At 43.3% G+C, this 21,429-nt stretch overlaps 1 protein-coding gene across 3 annotated transcripts in view; it reads right to left on the bottom strand.

Annotated features, from left to right (window-relative positions):
• Window positions 1-21,429, bottom strand: part of LOC311501424 (RNA-binding motif, single-stranded-interacting protein 3) — a gene marked incomplete at its 3' end in the record, with an annotated part of 259,362 nt that overhangs the window by 195,902 nt on the left and 42,031 nt on the right. For 2 of the 3 annotated variants that reach the window (XM_084563235.1, XM_084563232.1), the window contains exon 3: window positions 6,260-6,484. The exons of the other annotated variant lie outside the window; for it this stretch is intronic. In XM_084563235.1, coding sequence (XP_084419361.1) covers window positions 6,260-6,484 — 225 coding nt within the window. The remainder of the gene's footprint in view (window positions 1-6,259; window positions 6,485-21,429) is intronic. 3 annotated transcript variants of the gene reach the window in all.

Raw genomic sequence — 21,429 nt, forward strand, 5'->3', positions numbered from 1 at the left:
CTAATGAGGCAACAATCAGGGTTTACTGGGGCGACACCTCCAGATTAAATGGAGGGCTTCACGGGGACGTCCATGTTTTCACATAAAAGAGTGATAACCAACCCAAATGTTTTCATTAGGGGAGAAGGCATCGTGCTATCTAAGAACAGGAGAGTATAACATATGGAAATGTGCTCCAACGGTTCTTACAGCAATTCCCCAGCAGTGTATTTGTTATCCAACAGGGCAAAGCCACTTTTGTCCTCTGCAGCACATGTGTAGGTGTGTGTGTGTGTGTCTCTCTATCCGTATGTTATGAAGAGAAATGATCTTTGCAGCAGAACGTAGACGCAATGCGGGCTGGTCCTTGAGTTGAGAATTCATCCACAGTCTTTCCGCATACATCGTGTCGCACCCACCCGAGAGAAAGGGGCTTCAGATTATTGTTTCCAGCATATGCACACTTTTTATCTGCAAGAACTCAGATTAACTTTGTGATTAATACTACTACCAATACACATATGTAATTAGCTTAAGTAGATCATGCTAGTGCAATTCCTCCCAGTTGTAAAGAGCTAAACAATCCAGTACAGCTAATAATGTTTAACAAATGCAAGGACGTCATTCCCAAGCACACCTAACATGCAAAAGAATGAAACCCTATCACAGCCATGAGTAATGAAAAGGAGAAGATGACGACACAGCGGTGCAAACATTTGGAAATGAAGAAAAAGAGGAAGCATACCCGCAGAAACGAAACAGCTCTCAATTAAGACAGAAAATGTGTTTATATAAGAGAAGATAGTGACTAAGAACAGATGTCCCGCTATCACATGGTTAGGTAGCTTGTAGCTCAAATACGCCTCCCTCAAGATGTTAATTTTGGCAGGGAGCATTATTTCCCTTCCTTTTTCAGTCAGCCCAAAAGTCATCGCTGAATCCAAACTGCTGGCGTTCCATCGCCACTGCCATCATCATCATCATCATCGGATTTAATTTGTCTGAGCTCCTGTGGGAAACGGATACTCAAAGACATGTCTGATTACCTCGACAGCGACTGCAGTCAAAATAAGGGTCAGGTGTTCAGTACGCACACATTAACTTGCACCAATAATTTGCTTTCAAAGCATGTGATAAATTGATTGGGGACACCATCATTGGAGGATGGTGGAAATTAGTTTTTCAAAAGGTGACACAGGTCTTATTCACTACTGAAATTTTAAACCCAGTCTCAAAGGCGAATCTCTTTGTTAACTAACCCCTTAATGACCCATTACAAAGTAAATAGGATTTACAGTAGGTAAAACAATCAAGACGTACATCAACTACAATTGCAAGACTGAGATCCACATTATTTGCTGTGGAGGTTAGGTGTACGTGTTCATGCAGATAATCAACTCATTATCCCAAGAGCAAAACTCCTTAAGCTGAGTGGGAACTCAGTTTACAATATCAACACTTTACCTGACAATGTATGTCCGCCATTATTGCTATTACCCTTAAACGGGCTTTGTCACTGCAACTAGTGGCAAGTACCTAAACAAAATGTTTCCTTTTCTTCTCCATTGTGCTTGTGGCCAATTCTCCATAGACCAGAAAATCTATTGTGTGAGGCTATAGGAGTCTTTGCAGCACACATGGCTTTAAGTAAGGAATCCAATAACACCACGTGCAATCATTAGCTTGTCAGGTTTTATTTCACTAGGGTAGCCGGAGGCTGTTGCACTCACCGTGGCAGTTACCTAACCTCTTTAGCTGTTAGGTTACAGTATACAGGGAGAAGAGAGGTTTGATGCGAGACGTGGTATCCTTCCCTTACTTATCGTCCTCTCTCTTGACCTATTTGCCTTTCTTTTCTTTGTAGCTCTCTATGGTCGTCACTTTGGGTTTTGGGGATTTATTGACAGGGACCGTCAAGTTTAAATTACAGCATTCTTAGTAATCAATGAATATGGAAAGCATACAACAACAAAGACATTCTGTGAGCCTGCATTGTACTAAATGGTACATGGTGCTAATGTCACTATGCTCTGTTAACGTTGTGACATAAGGTAATGTCATGTCATGGTCACTATCTTAATGAAATCAAGTTTTTAGGTATCATAACAAATCAAAGTGCAAGGCAGAGTCAAATATAGATCCCAACATGTGGCTAAAAGAAGAGCCAGAGAGTCTAGAATGATTATAATTCCTGTGTTAATGGCAGTTTATCAAAAAGTTGTCAAGATGTTTCTAAATGCCAAGAGCCATAATTCCTGTCGACCTAATGGTGGAAATGGCTAATAAATCCAGGAATCCTCAAGTATTTGTATAAAATTTGATGGAAATCCATTTAAGCCTGGACCAAATGAAACGGACAGACTTATCTGCGCTGTCATCTCAAGCAATATTCTCCTGGAACGGCTAAAAGGCAGGCGACATGTGTTTTCTACGTCTTTCAGCGTATAATCAAAACCAAGATTTTCAGTACTCAGGTTTCTATTGTCAGAGTCTTATACTACACACAACCTCAGTGACCTCCTTATGACTTCCGTGTAGTGTAAGGATGTTATATTTCTGGACTGGAAAAAATAAAAATAACACTGCCGGTGAACATAATCCAGGCAGGAATTATGTTTCCACAAAAAATGTTTCTGGCAAGGCAAATGTATACAAAAGTATTTTGTAGTTAGACCTGCATATTCACAGGAAATAACACTTTCCATCTCTCTGACTTTCTCTTCTAGTCACATCTCCTGACTTCTACGCGACTTTCTCCACTGCTGTTTTGTCATACCATCTTCCCCCGAGGGATCTTCATCCCGCCATATTAAAAGTGGAAATGTATCCGCTTCCATTGTAATTACAAACCCACTGGAGGCAAAGTTTCTTGATCTCTGCTGGATCCGCACTTGCTTTTCTTTTTCCCTTTATTTACTCACCTCTCTCGGCCGGGAGGACACACACATGCTGAGCTATCAGTTCTGTTTTTCTTCCCTTTCTGTTAGGCATTCTTTGCATCTAATATGCCTGAAATTACAATAGCATTTAGGGAGGCAATAAAAACGCTGAAGCGAAGGGGGAGGGTGTTTGCTAGAAAGAGATTGTAAAAAGGGAAGGGGTCTGCTTCAGACTGTTTTTGAATTGTGGGATTTCGGCTCCTTACACAGCGCAGAACGTGGTACATATGGGGAGCCGTAAAAATGCAGGCTCAAAAGCTGGAACCATGCCTCTGTTTACTTTTAGTGTCTGGATTAGCCATCTCTAGGCACTGAAAATCCTCCTTGAGGCCAAAGTGTCGACTTATAACAGCACTGAACGAAAGGCACGATAGTTGGGGAGAAATTGCTTTCCGCAGGGACAAAATGAAAACTCCTCAAAAGAAAGCAGCCATCCCCGCTGTCCCATGAAACTGGGCCAGTCAAAGCCAGCTTCGTCTGAAAAGGTTTGAGGGTAGAGGGTCAAGACGAGGGCAGGACTTTTGCCGCCTCATGGTGATGTGTCACCGAGGCCCGTTAGGTTAGGTGGGCACCGTGAGAAGCGTGGCTCACCAACATGACTCACAAAAACAGACACACGCAAGATGAAGCATAGAAGAAGAAAAAAAAAACACAACAGGGTGCGTCTGATGTGAATTTCTGCATTGTTTCTAGAATGTGTTGTCTGTTTCAAACCCTCCCTGGATATCTTTATAATAACAAACTAAAGTCTGAACCCAGAAACGAAATACAAAGACAATGCAAATGGGTTAACACGCTCTCTTCTTCTACTACGTAAATACGTAAAGGAAAAGTCATCATTGCTTTGTTCTGTCTGATCAGACTTGAAATTACGCACTTCATGATTACTTGCTTTTTTGAAAAACCCTGACTCATTTCAGTCAGCCAGCTCGAACAGATGCAGAACATATATGCACAGATGTGAGTGGTGAGTACTCGGTAATAACTTCCTCCCTACGGGGCGATACAGTCTGACCCTACAGGTGGTTGGTATTTTTTATTTTACATGAACATCAGCTCTATTTTGCACTTTTTTCCCCTAAACAGAAAAATCAATAGCCATGCTTAGTGAGAGGAGAACAAAAACATGGCTTCATGTTACTGTAGTTAGCATGAAAAGAAGTGAGACAGTCCTGGGTCTTGTCTGTGGATGCTGCTGCTGCTGCTGATGATGACTGTGCTCCCCCCGGGGAAGTGTGTGGCAGTGAGAACAGAAAGGACCGTAATGTTCACAAAAAACTTGCTACACATGTGACAGGGCGCCACCGCAACTGTAACCACAGCCGCAGCATTTATGTCTGTCATGTGGAATGTTCTGTTTTTGCTTCCTGTTTGTGCACACATGGTTTAAAAACAACAGGGCTCCCCTTCGCCCAAGGTGGTTGTACATGACGCGATGACAGCGGTAATGGCGGCGTTTGTTAGTGATGGCGTTTGGCGTGTGAAACAAGCGAAAACAGTGATTATGACTGGAATGATGCGGCAAAAGGATGCACACACTAGGGCTGCAGACTAGAAAGAAAAGCATACAGGCTGATATCATAGCTCCTCTTCAACCAGTCTATTTGTCCGTTATTAGACAATTTGATAGACAATCTCCATAATTTTGTGGTCTCCCTTGTCTCCTGTGGTGTTAGTGGGGGGGCCTTTGGGTCCTCATGCTTGTTCCAGTGCATCCCACAGATACTTCGATCAGTTGAATCTAGGGAATTTGGAGGCCAGGTCAACACCTTGTTCTGTTCTTCTTTTAGTTGTTCCTAATCGTTTTTGTGTGTGTGTCTGTGTCAGGCTGCATCCTGCTGCTGCCATCAAGGAGTGTCCATTGCTATGGGGTAGGGGTGCCTGGTCTTGTCTAGGTGGGTGCTACATGCCTAACTAACATTTACATGAATGACAGACCCAACAGTTTCCCAGTAGAACATGGTATTGTCACAAGATGGTCAATGTTATTGACTTCTCCTCTCAGTGGTTTTAATATTTTGGCTGATCAGTGTACACCAGCTCTTATATTCACAAATCTAAAAATGCATTGCTTTGAGGTAATATGCCACGATGGTTGCTGAGCTGCTGTTTGCAAAATTCACACTCAACGTTTACGTCATCTGTTCTAACAACATGCAACCACATAACTTCCCTGAAATGGTGTTAATTAGTTTTGAGCCAACACTTACTAACTATTCAGTAAATGTGAATTACATTAGATCTAGAAGTCTCTGGGTAAGTTCAAAGTTGTGTTTTCACATTCACCTTGTCCTTTCTGCTCCTATAATAACAGATTAATCCTGAAGGGCTATTGATATAGAGCTTTTCTCCTTCATTGTCAATTCTCAGACCAATGAGAATCTGGCAGGATGAGAGCACACCACCCAATTGCTCGTCACGTAACCCCCCGAGACTACAGCCCCCGCCCATACAACTAGGCCACTCAAACTAAATTTCCTTCCTGCTCTCTGCAGAAAATGCATGAATGTGTCCCCCAGTATCACCGGAACAGCGTAAAAGGAATGCTCTGTGCAACCAACCTACAGTGATGATTATCATATCTAAATCCAATCCAATTTCTTCACTCGATGCATGCAGGTGCTTCAGGGGAGTCTCAACATGTAGGCAAACAGGCAGCTGGGAATTAGAGGGCCGCATATGTAAGATGAGAGAATGTGAGGATGTTGTAATGGAAAACAAGGGAGAATGAGAGAAAGATTCAATGTGAGGCCTTGTAAATACATTTATTACAGGAAGAAACTCATAGAAATAAAAAACCTGCCAAATCTTTGTTTCCACCTCTGTGACTGCGACAGCAGCAGGACGGTAATAAAATTCCTCAATTTGGCTCATGCCTTAGTTCCAGTCACACCCCGAACGTTAAATTAGAAAACCAGATAGCAACAATATAGTCAAATCAAACGGATTGCAGAGCAGCAATTAATTCCAAAGATAATGACGAGGGAAGCCATCCAAAAGAGTCTCTGCCTCAATTAGTCTCTCATCGCAGTGACGATGCAGACGACGCAGGAAATAAAAAAACAAATTAAGTTGCAAAAGGAGAGAGAGGAAGGAGGGGGTCACAGGAAGAAAGAGAAGTGTGAGAGGAAGGAGGAAGGAAGAAATAGTGAGGAACCGAGATACACGATGGGGTCTTGACAGGAAAGAGGGCAGATTAAAGAGAAAAAGTTGTGAGAAAATTTCCTGATTGCAACTAATGGACACCAGAGAATGACAGATAGCAGAGAGCTATTCTAAGAAATGAGTTCAACAAACAGGCTAGACAGAAAGACGCAGACAAAGCTGATTGCTGTACTTACAGCTGCATGGGCCGGGCAGTAGGCGTAGCTTGTGTGCGTGGACTGAGGGTGTTGATGTGGGTGTTGTTGGTGGTGGGATATATAATGCTGCAGGTTTGTACGGGTGAAGGAGGGACCACTCCAGGCACCTTGACCACCACTGCTACCAGTGGTCCAATTGGAGCCAAGGCTGGGGCTCATACCTGCTGTCTTACTGCTGTGGTAACCTCTCACTGCTGCACTGGGCTGGAGAGAAGGAAATGGAAAGGGGGGGACAGAGGGTTTGAGGGGGGGAAACGGAAGGGAAAGAGGTTAGTGAGGGCTAGAGAGACAGAGAGCTGTGAGGGAAAGCAGTGATGAATGTTGCCGTCAACAACACCACTATCACAACTGCAAGCTCCCTCCACAAGCACTGACAACTGACTGCCCGCTCACTGACCTGCATCGAAAGCGAAAGCAGGACGTGGTGTTGATCTAAAATCTCCATGCCAGACCATCAAGATTGTTCTCACACTTTCTTTTCACGCTAACTCACGTTCTCCCTCCCTCCCTTCCTCACTCCCTCCCTTTCCCTCTCCGAGCACCAGATGTTGTGAAACCCCCTTCTGTCACGGTCGAGATGTGTTCTCGCTGGAAACGCGCTGATTGGTTTGATAAGACGCTTGCATTACAAGCTGGCAAAGGGCTTCCCAGTGTGCCATTATGTATAGGGTATCAACAGGGTCCACAAGGCTCAGGCCTGAATGTGCTGACAGTCTGGCTTATGCTGCTGAGATGGGTTACCTTGGCTGTCACGGCCACTGGAGCACAGAAGAAAATACAGGGCACACAGGGCACACATGCCGATGCGTGGCATTTTAACAAGACCTAGGGCAAATGCTGTAGAATTTGCAAACTCTGGTCAGCAATGACATTTTTTTTTCTTTACCTTACATTAAGTTTCTTAGCAACAGGTGTTGATGCATCAAGTAAATTAAGGTTTTCTAGGTTATCATTCATAGAAAGGATTTTTTTTTTAAAGAAAATCATGTTACCTCTAATTTTTTGTAATAATTAAAACTGGTATTTGACAAGGTATCAAGAAAATGTATTAAAAGTTCCACTTAGAATGGCTAAGTGACGGTAAGTTTGCCATGGCACATTCCTGTAACAAATACACTGATTTGCAATGAATATGTTGACTTGCTGCATTCTTTACATTCATCCCAAGTTATGCTGGCTCCCGCTGCCGGGGATGTTGAAAAAGAAACTTTCTCTAAAAGACGAAGAAAAAAAGCACGGACCCTTGAGTGAATTCTTTAAACAGAGACAGAATAATACATGAGCATTTCAGCAACAAAAAAAACATTCAATACAACGAGAGAGCCATGGATCGTGTGTGATTCTTGCTTGGTGGCATGTGCCTGAAAGTCGCCCTTACATCCTCATTTGTTGTGTTTCAGACAAGAACTCAACAAATGACAACAAATTCTAACAGCTAGTTTTCTGCATCTGCTTTCCGGTGCATTTGCAAGTTGAAAGCAGTTTGTTTATGCACATGTGGACGTATAAGGCAACCTTGTGCAGATGAAACACTTGCATCTTCATATGTTATTGTGAGAAAACGTTGGAATAACAGTTTAAAAGTTTAACTGTAGAAGTTGTGTTTATTTTGCGTGGTAAGTTAAGCGAAGGATTAACAAACAGTTGACAGATTACAACCTGCGTCGTTTGTTGGAGCCCGTTCAGCTGGAAATGAAATGACAAAACTCAGTATTTTTTCACGCGAACACAGTGAAAATATTTAATGCAAACACCTGCAAACAATTTCTCAAGAGTTTTTCTCTGGTTTGCATTCTTATGAATTAGGGGAAAACCTTCTGGGTTTTGGACAGCTGGTTTGAGGCAAACTTTCCTGCTCCACTCTAGACAAAACAATTCATCAGGAATAAAAATCCTCCTTATTTGCACCCTCAACTACAATCATTACGCTTTGTATATTAAACAGAGAAAAAAAATAAAATAATAATCAATCCTACTAACTACTAAACAGGTTTTATTAGATTATATTTGCTGTTCCGGTCTTTCTGATTTATATTTCACTCCTTTATTGAAAACATATAAACCATGAAGCAATCTCAAAACCATTTGTCATGATTTTTTTTTTTTTTTTTTTTGCATGTGTGAATTGTGTGCAGACGAAAAAAAAAAAACACCTTGAATGAAGCACAGCACAGGGCATTAACAGTCCCCTTTAGCCCCAGTTGAATTTCCACTGAGGTCAGAGGCCACCCCACACAGGGGCTAGTGGAGGAGACCGATGGCTGTAATATAGAACCACAGCTGTGCTTAGTAAGCTTGCCAGTCCCGTGTTCTTCATCGCTAAAGAACCGAAGGGGGAAAACGTGAGCCAAAGTTCAGCCTAATACACACAATGTATAATGACAGGTTTAGGGTTTATGATAATATGAAACAGGAGGAGTCCATTTCCCCCCAAAGCGGGATAAATGCATTTATACAGTACAGCGCACAGTCCATAGTGAAAAAAAAAAAGAGGCCCACTGGTGTAATAAAATAGTATGTTGTGGGGAAAAAAACAGACAAATAAGTGAAGCACAGATTGTGAATCACTGGGTTTTAAAGCATGTCAAAAATGGAAACTTCTGCTGGAAGAAAACATGCAAGTTTGTATATTTTCACGCTTTTAACAAACACACACTAAACACGCTGAGCTGTTCTTTTTCTCCCAGGGCTTAAATGAAAGGCTTAGTCATAGGGTCAAAATCTGGGAACTGTGTGTGGGAAGGATATATTATACCGGCAACAAATCAGCATTTAGTGCTTAGTGTATCTCACCGATGTAAGTTATTGACCGGCATAGAGACGTACGCACACTCTTATACCGCCACTGCTAGAAGGGAAGGATCGGCACAAGTACGGCACATTAAGCTCCATGGCCACAGACGTTACTTTAACTCAAGTATTCACCAGTTCATAGAGTTTAAGCACTGCCCCGAGTCATGCACCAGCCTCCACTAGCCTTAAAAAAGAGGATAATTCACCCAAAGAGGAGCCATTTACAACTAATGCATGTGTGCATTATCTCAAGTGAGTGCTAAATTGTAAATATGTTTCATCCCCATAACTTATATGGAACAAAAGCAATCGATGGAAATGATTTAAGGTTGCATGAGTGATATGCAGCCCTTATATTATATTATAGGGCAGGGCTGTGTTTTAACATGAGGCTGAGTGCGACGGTCTTGGCATTCCCTGACTAGAATGCATGATTGATCCCCAGACTGAGATTCATGTCACAGACCTTCAGAGGCCTGTCAGAGAGCTACAATCTCCCCATATTTCTCCGTTTCATAAAGAGGATGTGGTCTCAGTTATTGTTCTTCCTTTAAGAGGGAGTGTTTCACATACTTGAAAACCAGAAATGTGCGCTGGCTGGTGCGTCTTTTCATGTGGCCATTGTTGTTTTCAAATGGAACTCGCGCTTTATGTATGACTCTGGAAGTCGTGCACGCCGAATGCTTGGCGTTCAAGCATCAGCCGTGAACCGTGAGAACGCCACTGCAAGGTAGCTGCTGGCGTCTTAAATCTGCAGGGGCTAACAACCACGTAACCTAATGTAGGAAATGCAAAGGCAAGTTGAAAAGATGAGGGAATGTTCCTCAGACATATTATAAAACTACAAATAAAACTCTACGCAGCTACAACGATCAAGTATAACATTATGACCACCTTCCTAATATTGTGTAGGTCTCCCATGTGCTAAAAAAACATTGTGACTCATCCTAGAATGGACATGGGCCTTCTGAAAGTGTCCTGTGGTGTCTGGAAACAGAATGTTGTTAGTGGGGGGTCTTTGGGTCCTATGGGTTGAGGGGAGGGGCCTCTGTGGATCATCCCACAGATACTTGATCATTTTGGGATCTAGTGAATTTGGAGGCCAGGTCTTGTGCTGTTTTTCATGTTTTTTTTAGTTGTTCCTAAACCATTTTTGTGTGTGTGTCTATGTCAGGCTGCATCCTGCTGGGGATGGCTGCTGCCATCAAGGAGTGTGGTTTGATTGTTGTGGTCGGTCAGTTTAAATTACAATAAACTAACTCAACATTGACCTCTCAACCCTTACAGAAAATGTTCACTTACAAGTTTGTGAATAACATAAGAAGGACGCACTAGAGGAGGTTGTGGACAGAGTATACAAAACCCTGTTTGAAGGCAGCATAAGAATTCTCTTTCCCTGACACACCTCAATCTCTGGATTGACTAACTCGCAATTAAATGAATTCAAGGCAGCTAATTAATTTCTTTGCTAGTAATATGTGTTACTTTCTTTCAGTGCATGCATTTGCATGAAGTTGACATTTTATACATGACACATGCACTGAACTGAATCATTTACAACATGTTCCCTCTGTGCACACATCAGAAACACAAGTGCAGATGTAACATAGACAGCACACACTCAGAAAATCAATACTGGATCATTGCAATTAAATTCATTCTCCTATTTGATCTGCTAGTTCATTCATTCATCTTCTGTAACCACTTGTTCCTATTAAGGGTCGCGGGGTCTGCTAGAGCCTATCCCAGCAAGAGGCGGGGTACACCCTGGACAGGTCGCCAGTCTATCGCAGGGCTACACACAGACACAGGGATCAGTGCTACCCACCTGGCCACTGTGCCGCCCATCTGCTAGTTCGTGTTGCTTAATCAAAAAATAGGTTTTGTAGCAAGATTCTTTTCAAAAGATGTCAAGGGTTGAGGATCAACCATTTAGACTCTATAAATGTGTCCTGAAACATGTATATATATGCTCCACAGACAGCCAGTAGCCAGCTGACATGACAATATTTCTTCCAACAACGTTAACCTTAGATCATGTGACAAGCCACAAAAAAAATAAATGCGCATTATTTTGTTCGATAGAATAAATTCATCTGAAAAGAAAAATGTAACCACTCCAGAAAGCCACGACGTTATCACCTCCATTTATTAGTGAAAATGCAAGTCAAGGCAGAATAATGCCTCAACTTCAGCGGTGAAAAAGCGAGAGGACGTTGTGGCTCCATTAATACGCGGAGATGAACCAGAGCGTAGCACCTCTCCCGAGTCCATTTTTCTCCAGTTAAGTGATTTCCTCCCCTCTCTTCTCTCTTTTCCCGGTGACATGTGCATGGTTAGGGGGGGTCAGGGGATGGACCTTTGTGAATCACAGAACTCTCACTCTTCTGCTTCTCTTTACATAATGTGCCGCGGTAGAAGGTAAGGTCAATTTCTGCTCAACTGAATGCGCACAAAAGGTTGCTCTTCTTGTCGACAGGCTGTGTTTTTTCTCATTTTCTTTCTTTTTTTATCTGTCAATGAATGCATACAGTTTGTTGCTATTAATGTGCAGATTTAGACAGGAGTAAATTAAATCATGGTTTTGATGGTAATGGTAGTGTACTCTAGCCTATTTTATAATTCCTAATCTACAGAGAAGAAAGGCGCTGCTTCCTCCTTCACTCAGGTAATTCCTCTGTGAACACCGTGTGACCCCTTTACAATGATGAAACGTGCCCTCCAAGGAATAATACGGTTATACTGAACAATTCCTTGCTTTCCAGGAAACATTTCCACCATGAAATCTATAACACTGTACAACAAAAATGAGCATGTGTTGAGGAACTACTGCGGAGAGATCAGATTTATTTTCTAGTACTGAAAGTTGAAGACGAACCATACACACTAAAGCAACAGATTATCTAATTTTAAGGTGTAATCTATGCATCAGTGACATTTCTCGATTCCCTGAGCATTACAAAAACACTGTACTGTGATTATCTGATCATCCTGAACGTACTGTGCCCCACGGCTATTCCTGTGCAACTACAAGCCCGAAGTGCTGATTCCCCACAACACAGATCCAAATCAAAATGTCCTGGTGTCCTGCTGGATAAAACTGTGCTTTATTTTGGCCGTGCGCTTGTTTTCAAGAACACTGGAGCGCTGCCAAAGGGGCCCGTTTTCCTCATTTCATCTCCGTATTCCCATTTTACACAAAGCCCACGCAGAATAACAGATGATCACTGGCACCGTCTTACTCCAAAAAAAATAAATAAAAATTTAAATGAGGTCTCTAAAATATGACAACAAACAGCTACACGTTCAAGTGCCAGGGATTTTGAAATGAATGATGAAATGAATGATTTAAGGACGAGAAGCTCAGGGACAATGAAAGTCACCCCAGATGGCGTTAGTTAAGGGATATTGTTTTGTAGAGGGCTCTCTACGCCTGCTTGGTCCGTTTGGCCAGCTATGAAAGAGATACAGCTTTCCTTTGGCATCTCTGATGACTGACTTCCTGGAAGCTGTGTAGCGTGAAATGGCCTCCTCTGTACCAGTCGATCTCCTTTGCCAATCCCCATCCCCTCACACAAGTCTTCCCGCTGCTTCCTGCTGCCAAACACGCAGGCTTTGACTGTCACTTCTGGCAAAATGTAGCATACCGAGGTACGACAGGCTCTGTGGGTCACCGGTGGCTCCACCTAGTACAGTCACAAATGGCACGCCTGCTCACCCACCCTCCATCTTTCCCGAGCGCTCGAGGACCAAGTTCAAGCGTAACCAAGGCAACGCAGTGGCAGGGCATGTGTGGATTTTGGCACGTGGGAAGTCTGACAGGTTTCAGGCTGCTCTCAGTTGAAGCGGGGAAGAAATAAATGAGTGAGAAGTTACCCCTGGGGCCTCCACGATCACTTGCACAGGGGCAAGGAGGGCTGGCGAGGCCATTGCCATACACTCTGTCTCTGCTTTGCTCTCTTTCTCCTTCTTTTCCTCTCCGCTTGCTCTAATAACGCTCTAAGAAAACACTTCTGCGGTATAAGATGAGAGTCCGGAGGGACAGGGAGTGGGCGGTAACCAAGGCAACTGGGTCAGGGGGTGACATTAAACCCGGGATGCCTGACAGCCACTTATAGAAGCATTACAATACTGTACTTGGGGTCCATTGTGCTCAGTTTGGAATGTGGTGTAGCCTATTAAGCTTTCCGCACTGACCTCATTGTGACTGTGGACCCTCTACCAAGGCCCCAACACAAACTGTTATGACCCCTACCTGTATAGAGGCTCTGCTCTATTCTCGAGAGACTAAGCGGATTCACAATGTACCTCTTCTCCAGCACTGTTATTTCACGGTATTATGTAGCACAATGCACTGTTTATGCATTCCAACCTGTTTTCATACAAAACAGTCTTTTGAAAGGCGGCAATGGAAAGCAGAGGTGCTGAGGAGGCACACAAGAAAAGAAAGAGGACAGAAGCGGAGATATTTCCTGAATGCATCGTTGACCTCTGAGAATCTCGGAAGAACAATAATATGACCCTTCCACACTTGGAGCTCTAAGTAAACCTCACAACATTCTGCGTCTGTTATCCGTCTCCCCAAATATTTTCCTTGGCTTGACACATGTTTATTCTCTGATGAACTTTGAGCCGGCTGCTGCTGTGAAGCGGATGTAGGGTCCTAACTTTGCATCTTGACATGCTATGGGAAAGCAAATCAAAAGACGCGGGGGGGAGGGCGAGCAGGCTCACAGACATTATTGTTAGCCTGTACTAAGGTGTCCTGATTTTGCTGATACATACACCAGAATAACAGACAGCCTACTGTGTTTTTCTAGTACGCAGGGGTACTTCAGATAGAACTGAAAGCCTAATGGCGTAAGGTTGGTGGAGGGATCCATTAGACACCATTGCCAATTTTAGATCAGGCTTGGAAAGATCTTCTACAGGTCAGAAACAGACCTAAAACTACCTAAATTCCCAACATTTTCTACTACTGAAGACCTTTAATCTTGAACACACCACAAAGCTGAAACCAAGCAGGCACATACACAGATTAGGCATATCATTATGACCACCTTCCTAAAATTGTGTAGGTCTAACTTGTGCCTCCAAAACAGTTGTGACTCATCGGAGAACGGACATCGGCCTTGTGAGGGTGTCCTGTGGTGTCTTGTAACAGAGTGTTTTTAATGTTGGGCCTTTGGGTTGAGGGGAGGGGGCCTCCGTGGATCATCCCACAGATACTTGATCAGTTTGGGATCTAATTTGGAGGCCAGGTCAATACCTTGTGCTGTTTTTCATGTTTTTTTTTTAGTTGTTCCTAAACAACTCAGCAGAACATTATATTGTCACAAGATAGTCAGTGTTATTTACTTCACCTGCCAGTGGTCATAATGTTGTGGCCGAGTACAGACTGTTGTACAGATCAGTTGCTCCATAGTTCATTCTTTCTAGATGGTCATGTTTCCAGGAATGTAATCGTGTATTCGAATGTTCTGATGAGACGGAGATAAAAAATGAATAGACCCGTCTGTGTGTGCCCTCTCGCCGTTTTGTTTACTTTCAGCGCTTCTTTTTTCTTCTTGCGCGCTGGTTCGCTCAGCTGAACAGCAAGTCAAGAGGGTTTTTCGCACCGACTCGCTCCACCACAGATTCAACATGCTGAGTCCGCTGAAAAGCTGCAAACTACGGTCTGATTGGTGACAATAGTGCATGACAAACTGCAAAAAGCAGGGTCACAGATGCTCGCTGACAGCCCATCACTGGCAAATAGGCAACCCTTTGCTTGATATGTCACTGTCAACCATACATAATAAATTATAAATGAACAATATTGTTGAGATACACGGATCAGCCACAACATTAAAATCACTGACAGGAGATGTGAATAACATTGACCATGCAATGTTCTGCTAGGAAACGTTTGCACCTGGCATTCTTGTGGATGCTACTTAGACATGTACCACCCACCTAGACCAGACCAGGCACCCCCACCCCATAGCAATGACACTCCTTGATTGTAGCAGCCATCCCCAGCAGGATGCAGCCTGACACAGACACACACACAAAAACGGTTTAGGAATAACTAAAACAAAAAACATGAAGAAGAACAGAACAAATTCACTAGATCCCAAACAGATCAACAACGGAGACCTACACAATTATAGGAAGGTGGTCATAATGTTATGCCTGATCGGAGTAAACTAGTTATCAGATTGGACAATACAAAGGTAAGCCATGGAAAATGGAGATTCTGATCCTGAAACACTTAGAATACTAAATATAAGTTTTGAATTACAGGAATCCAGTATGTGATGCAGAGCACTTCAACACGTTAACAGCAGCACAGAGACAGACTGTTAATATCTGCTGCTGAACTATGATTACAGCTGTTTACCCACTGGGGCAGTCGAGCTGTGTCTGAGTGTATCACACCTCCAGACAAATGCTTTCACGCTGACATTTCAGTCCTCTTCTTATGTATGCTTTTTATACACCCACTTCTCTGGCTCCGTCACTTCGTCCGTTCGCCTCGCTCTATCACTGTGTGCTTTTGTCTCTCTCTCTCTCTATGTCTCGGTATGTCTTTCCACCCCTCTCTCTCTCTCTCTCTCTTGGTCTCTCGCCGTCGAACTCTCTCTCTCCTTCCATCACTCTATAAACTGTGGGGATGATGGATGCCTCTGATTGCCCCGAGGCCTCCGAGTCCAGCACACTAAATCCCCAGTGCTGTATGGAGCTCTGTGCCATTAAAACAACACCTACACAATGCAGAAATAGCCATACGTGCTCACTAAGTAAACACAGGTCTGTGTGGTCAGAGTAAGCTGGAAAGAGAGCTATTCCAGAGCATAATTGACACTGAATCTACAACAAACACTTCTATCAATTCATTTTGTTTAGTGAACTTGTACAAGTGATATGCAAAGTTCTGTATTGTTATTGTAAAGTTCTGTGAGCCAAAGGGGAACTACGGCAAATACCTTTGGGTAAAGTAAAGGGAATTAACCAACCAATGAGCCAGCAGCCCAGTATCTGTATCTAATCATGCCGCAATTTAAACAGGATAAACATCAGAGGATTCAACATGAGATCCACATAAGCTATGTTAAATATCAGAATGAGCGGCGGTAGCACGGATATCTGCACGAGGGCTGCTCGCAGTGAGACAAGGCAGCACTTAAGCTTAGCTGTCACTGACACTGTCCCTGCAGCCCACAGCGAGAAGACGGGAAGAGGAGAGGGGGAGTAAGATGAGAGGAGACGAGCGTGGCTTTGAGGTGACGTAGAGTCTTCCATGGCAGATGCCTGTCTGTTTGTCAGGGGTTAAGTCTGACTCCCTCTCTGTGAGAGTGTCTGACTGAGAAGGAGAGAGAGGGAAGTGAGAAACACAGCGAGAAAGGGAGACAAAAAGAAGGAAAGAAAGGTCCACAGAGAAGGACAATGAGGAAGGCCTTGCGTGGCATCTTCCCCTCTCCTCCCCCATTCTTCTGCAGTGTCCTTGGCTCTGTGTTCCCTCCAGATGGGCCTCGGTTGCTGCAGCACCTCTCAGGATGACACGGGCCCCAGCTGCCTACTGCTGCAGCTGCTATTTCTAGGCCTGTACCCCCTTCCACCTCCAAGAAACCCGATACCACCTTCAAACGTGCACATCTGTCAGGCTTCATGGAACGTACTGCGCATCAGAAGTGCACCTACCAAGAAAAATGTGTTTACGTTTGCGGATGGTAAATGAAATCTGCAAAAAATAAATAAATAAATAAATAAATAAATAAAAGCTCTACATCTTTGTGTGTATAATGTAAAGGGTATCTGTCACACTCATTTATTTTCCCAGACTACAGGCCGCTGAACACACGGCACAAACCTCACTCACAAATAGAAAACACTAAGTCATGCAGGCATGCACAAAGGGTCAGGGTCAAAAGACATAAAACGCAATTATCCTCTACACGGTTACTCTTTCCTCCGCTCATGCTTGAAATCTATTTTTCGTTTTGTTGTCTTCGTCAGATCCCTGTGGTGGCTGGAAATGAAGAATTAAGACAAGGGCGCGAGAAACCAAACCAAGTTGCAGCCAAGTCAGCGAACACTGCAGTCCTCCAATAACAACACTTCTTGATAAAAGTCTATTTTCTCCGCACACTGTCTCCACATGATGTTATCATTTTCCCTTAAATTCAATAAAGTCTTCTCTCTCCGCTCAGATGAAAACTGTATAGCTTTTGATATGAGCCCACACTTTTGTGCAAGTTTCCCATATGAGGTTGCCTGCTGTAATATGACTTGAGGACGTACTGCTGTGAGATGTCGTTATAAACACTTCATTATGGATTTCCATTAAAGAACGATCGATAATTATCCTCTGACTTAAACAGACAACACTTTTCTTTTAGTTAAGAGTTGGAACAGGCTTTTATAGTCACTTACTCCAAATTTTCACAGGTTTGTTCTCAAAGAAACACACATCACACACCATGTTTATCTCTGCCTGTATTCGCAGCCGTGGGCGAGAACCAGGTAAGCGACCTTAAGGCCCAGGCGGAGAAAACACTCGAGACGAGTTGCTCTCAAATGTTTGGGAAGGCCACGACGAGGCCAGATTTTCATCTGCGAATACAATGTTTGTGGTATTTTTAAAAGAAACTGTGCAATTTTTTTTTATTTTCCTGAATTTTGAAGACAGAGCCACTTTAGTGAAGCATTTACTCTCCTTTTAGCAGAATTCATAGCCGAACAAAAAGTATTCACATTGGACTTTTTATTTTATTTTTTTTTATAAATCACGGCAACAAAAACTTTCAAAGAGGAGAACATGTCATACAGTATCTTACCTTGCACCTCCTACTTCTCTATCTCTCTATATCGTACTCATTCAGCATGTGAAAGACAGGGCATAAGGGACTGCGCTGAAAAACAGAGTGATCCTGCCACTCTGCACCCCGGTGGAGCATAACAGGGTACACATGTAGAGTCATGACCACATTCCAGCTGCTCTCTAGACCGCTGGCACGGGGACATGTCAGAACAGTGGCTCTTGGCCCCATGAGGAAGCCAGACAGGAATACTGTCACTGTTTTGAGAGGACTGCACCGATATCTGTGCACCACCACCTGGCAGAAAATGTGCCTTTGCATTTTTATTTTGTTTGGTTTTGTGGGAATGCTCTATTGGTGATGCTCCTGGAGAATATCAAAATTTTAAAACACTGGTAAAGATCTGTAATAGTTTGCTCGAAGACATTTGGATACGTTTTCACACAGGCTCTATCGAACTAAACCGTTATGTAAGACTTAGTGAAAAGCCAAAAAAAAACCCTAATGTGAGAAAATAGCTGTGGCGCTTCAACTTGTGAGCACTCGACAATTAACGAAGTTAATTAAGTGCAAGGGCCCATGTGCCTGCCCCGTGGTTATGGGGTGTTAAGTGAAAGTTTTCTGCTCAGTGACAGTCAGCTGGACCGAGGGTCTTCCTGCCTCTTGTCACCCTCACATGAGAACATGATCCTCTGGAACAGGAAATGTCCAACGGCAAATAGTCTCAGACACAAATCACATGGGCATGTGAGAATAAATGGGATGGACGACGTCAAGAGACATTCATTAGTAGTAGTAGTCAAAGACAATGTGTAGAGTTCAGTTTCTACACAAGTTAAGTTAAAGTGCTTTATTTGTACACTATACGTCATACCACGAAATTGCATGGCCGGATAGAGGTTAGTCCTGAGCCGCTGCGACCGAGCGTGACGCCACTGTGAGCACTGTGCCGCCCTGGCCAATGCACACACGCCAGGTGTGGACAGGAAACGCTTTATCAGCGTATGAATATATAAAAATATATAAAGCACCAATGTCGCAGCATAATTTAGAGTACTATCAGCCACAGCAAATGCATAATATATAATACGAGTTATTTCAGTCATTCTTTCTGTCAATAACTTCTGCTCAGTGCATTCTGTCCTACAACACAAACCAGTTTATTTTAAGATTATTTTAAGTGAACATCATGGGTGGAAAAAGAATGATGTGTCAACTAATGAACATCACGTTCTGCTCCTGTCGTCATTCCTCAGGAGCCACATGATTTGGTGCACGCTGAAGTGTTCACCAACATTCAGCAAATGTCCAAACGAACAATAAATCAGAAAACAGCTGGGAAGGGTACGCCCAGGACCACTGAGTCAGCTCGAGCAGCTTCATGATTTATGCTAGTCTCAGCCATCAATCTCTGTAATTCCGTCTAAAAAAAACAGCCATAGTTTTCCAATCCATGCCGCAAGTCTTCCTTCAGTTCACAGGATCTAATGAAGCTATCATTTGAGGTTTAGGTTTATGTTTGGTGGTCAACGTTTTCAGTGGCAAGATGCATTTCTCTGCACTGCACAACGCATATCCTCCTACTGCAGCGTGTGTCCTCTGAGGCTGAGAGAGGCCAAGCAGGGAACTGCTGCAGATAGAGGATCACAATTTCCACATGTTCCACACCCTGTTTTATATAGCCTCGCAAGCTGCTAAAGAGTAAAGTAGTACGCTGCCAAACTGCCTCTTAACTCATAGTACACACAGCACCACGGATATACTGTTGACGTTCATGTGTGGACCCCCATGTGCTGCACTAAAGCTTCTCCCATCTCGGCTTATCATCCAAATCAGACCACAGTGCACACTCAAGACATCTTTTTGTGCATCCCGTCTCTCAGGCAGATAAATCAGCGCGATTTCTTTTGACAGCTCGGGTATGGAAACGGAGCCACGGGCCAAGAGAGGTGACATGATACAGACAACAAAGTCAAGCGAAGAGTCTGGGAGAACAAGGAGCCCCTAAAGTGAGATCCAAAAGGAGGCCTCTTCGTGCAGATAATCTGTCAAAGTGCCAAAAGGAACTGACGTAACACAAGGAGGCATCAAGAAACACCCAGAAAATCCAGATAAAGACACGTTAACTGGATACGGAGAGCGTGCATTCGGACATGTATGTTGACACAAAATCCCCCTAAAGGTAGCATGAGAGAAAGTCTGTTTTTTGAGTTTGCTTTGAATTGACAGTAAGGCCAAAGTAAAGTAATTTCTTTGTTGACTGGACTCATCAGAAAGCACACACAAAAAGACTGTATGCTTTCTTTTCTGGTGACAAAATGGCGCAACAAAAGTGTGCATTAATTAACTTGAACAACGAAAACTCTATAAACATCTTAACCAAACACGTCCACTAGAAGATCCTTTGTCAGAGATACAGAATCACATGCAACATGAGCTGGTCGTCAGTGCGGAGCTCATCCAGAAGGCCAAAGGTTTGGAAGTCCAGGCCAGTCTCCGAACGTGTCAGGCACTCAGGTAAGGGTTAAGGGCACTACATGATGAAACCCAAGACATCCATTTGATCTTCCCAGCATAAACGTAGGAATCCGTGACTTGTGCTTCACCGCTTGAGCATCAATGACACCAGCAGCAGAAAAAGAAAAAATCATGAATCGTTAAAGACGATAACAGTGAAAGGACGAGGAACAGATGCAAGTACATGATAACAATGTTAATTTCCAGGTTTCTTAAGCAGCAGGGAGTTGAGATTTCCACAGCATATATCTAGGGCATATTATGCCTTGATAGAACCAGTAGGAACCCTGTTAACAGAAGTGGAGTTGAGATATAAGACAGCTGTATTGGATACAGCTAGAAACATTAGCCTCCCATTCAGCTATGAAACCTCCTACTGGTTGAGTGGGATGACTAAGGACGACAGGGACGCCTAATGTGACTTTCATTAACGATATGCTACAGGCTAGAGGCTGAGGCAGGCCAAGCCCAAATTGAAAAGTGCTGAAGCATAACTGTGTCGGATGCCCAGTTTCCTAGCCCCATAGTCTGACTGATTGAATTCCTGCCTCGCCCACAGAAGGAATTCCTAAGCCGCGCTCATTCCCCCATCAAACGGGTGGGTTTGGATGGTTGGGGTTCCAGCTAACCTGCCGTGATCTGGCTCAGTCAAGAATGTAAGAATGAATGGACGTTGGTACGAATATGAAGAAATATTTAATATTAAAGAGTCAGCCATGGATATAAACCTCCGCAGATTGATTACATTGACGACTTAGGATCAAAATCTGGGCTCTCTGCCATGTAAATCTATGGTTTATGAATGAGCTAACTCAAAGTTAAAAGCAGTACAGACAGTGAATGGCTTTATTAAGAAGCTGGAATTCAAAAAACTTCAAAAGGTGACGGAATCTATATGTCCTGTCTCGGCTGCAGATGTTGTGAACTTACACCCTCAGTTATCACCACTGTCCCTTCATTTTGCAAACTAGCTGCTGTGTTACATAGATGTTCACACTTGAGCTTCTCAGTGGAGCGAAAGGTCAGGAGGTGGAGGTA

The sequence above is a fragment of the Chelon labrosus genome, assembly GCF_963514085.1.
Source record: "Chelon labrosus genome assembly, chromosome: 16".
Taxonomy (NCBI): Eukaryota; Metazoa; Chordata; class Actinopteri; order Mugiliformes; family Mugilidae; genus Chelon; species Chelon labrosus.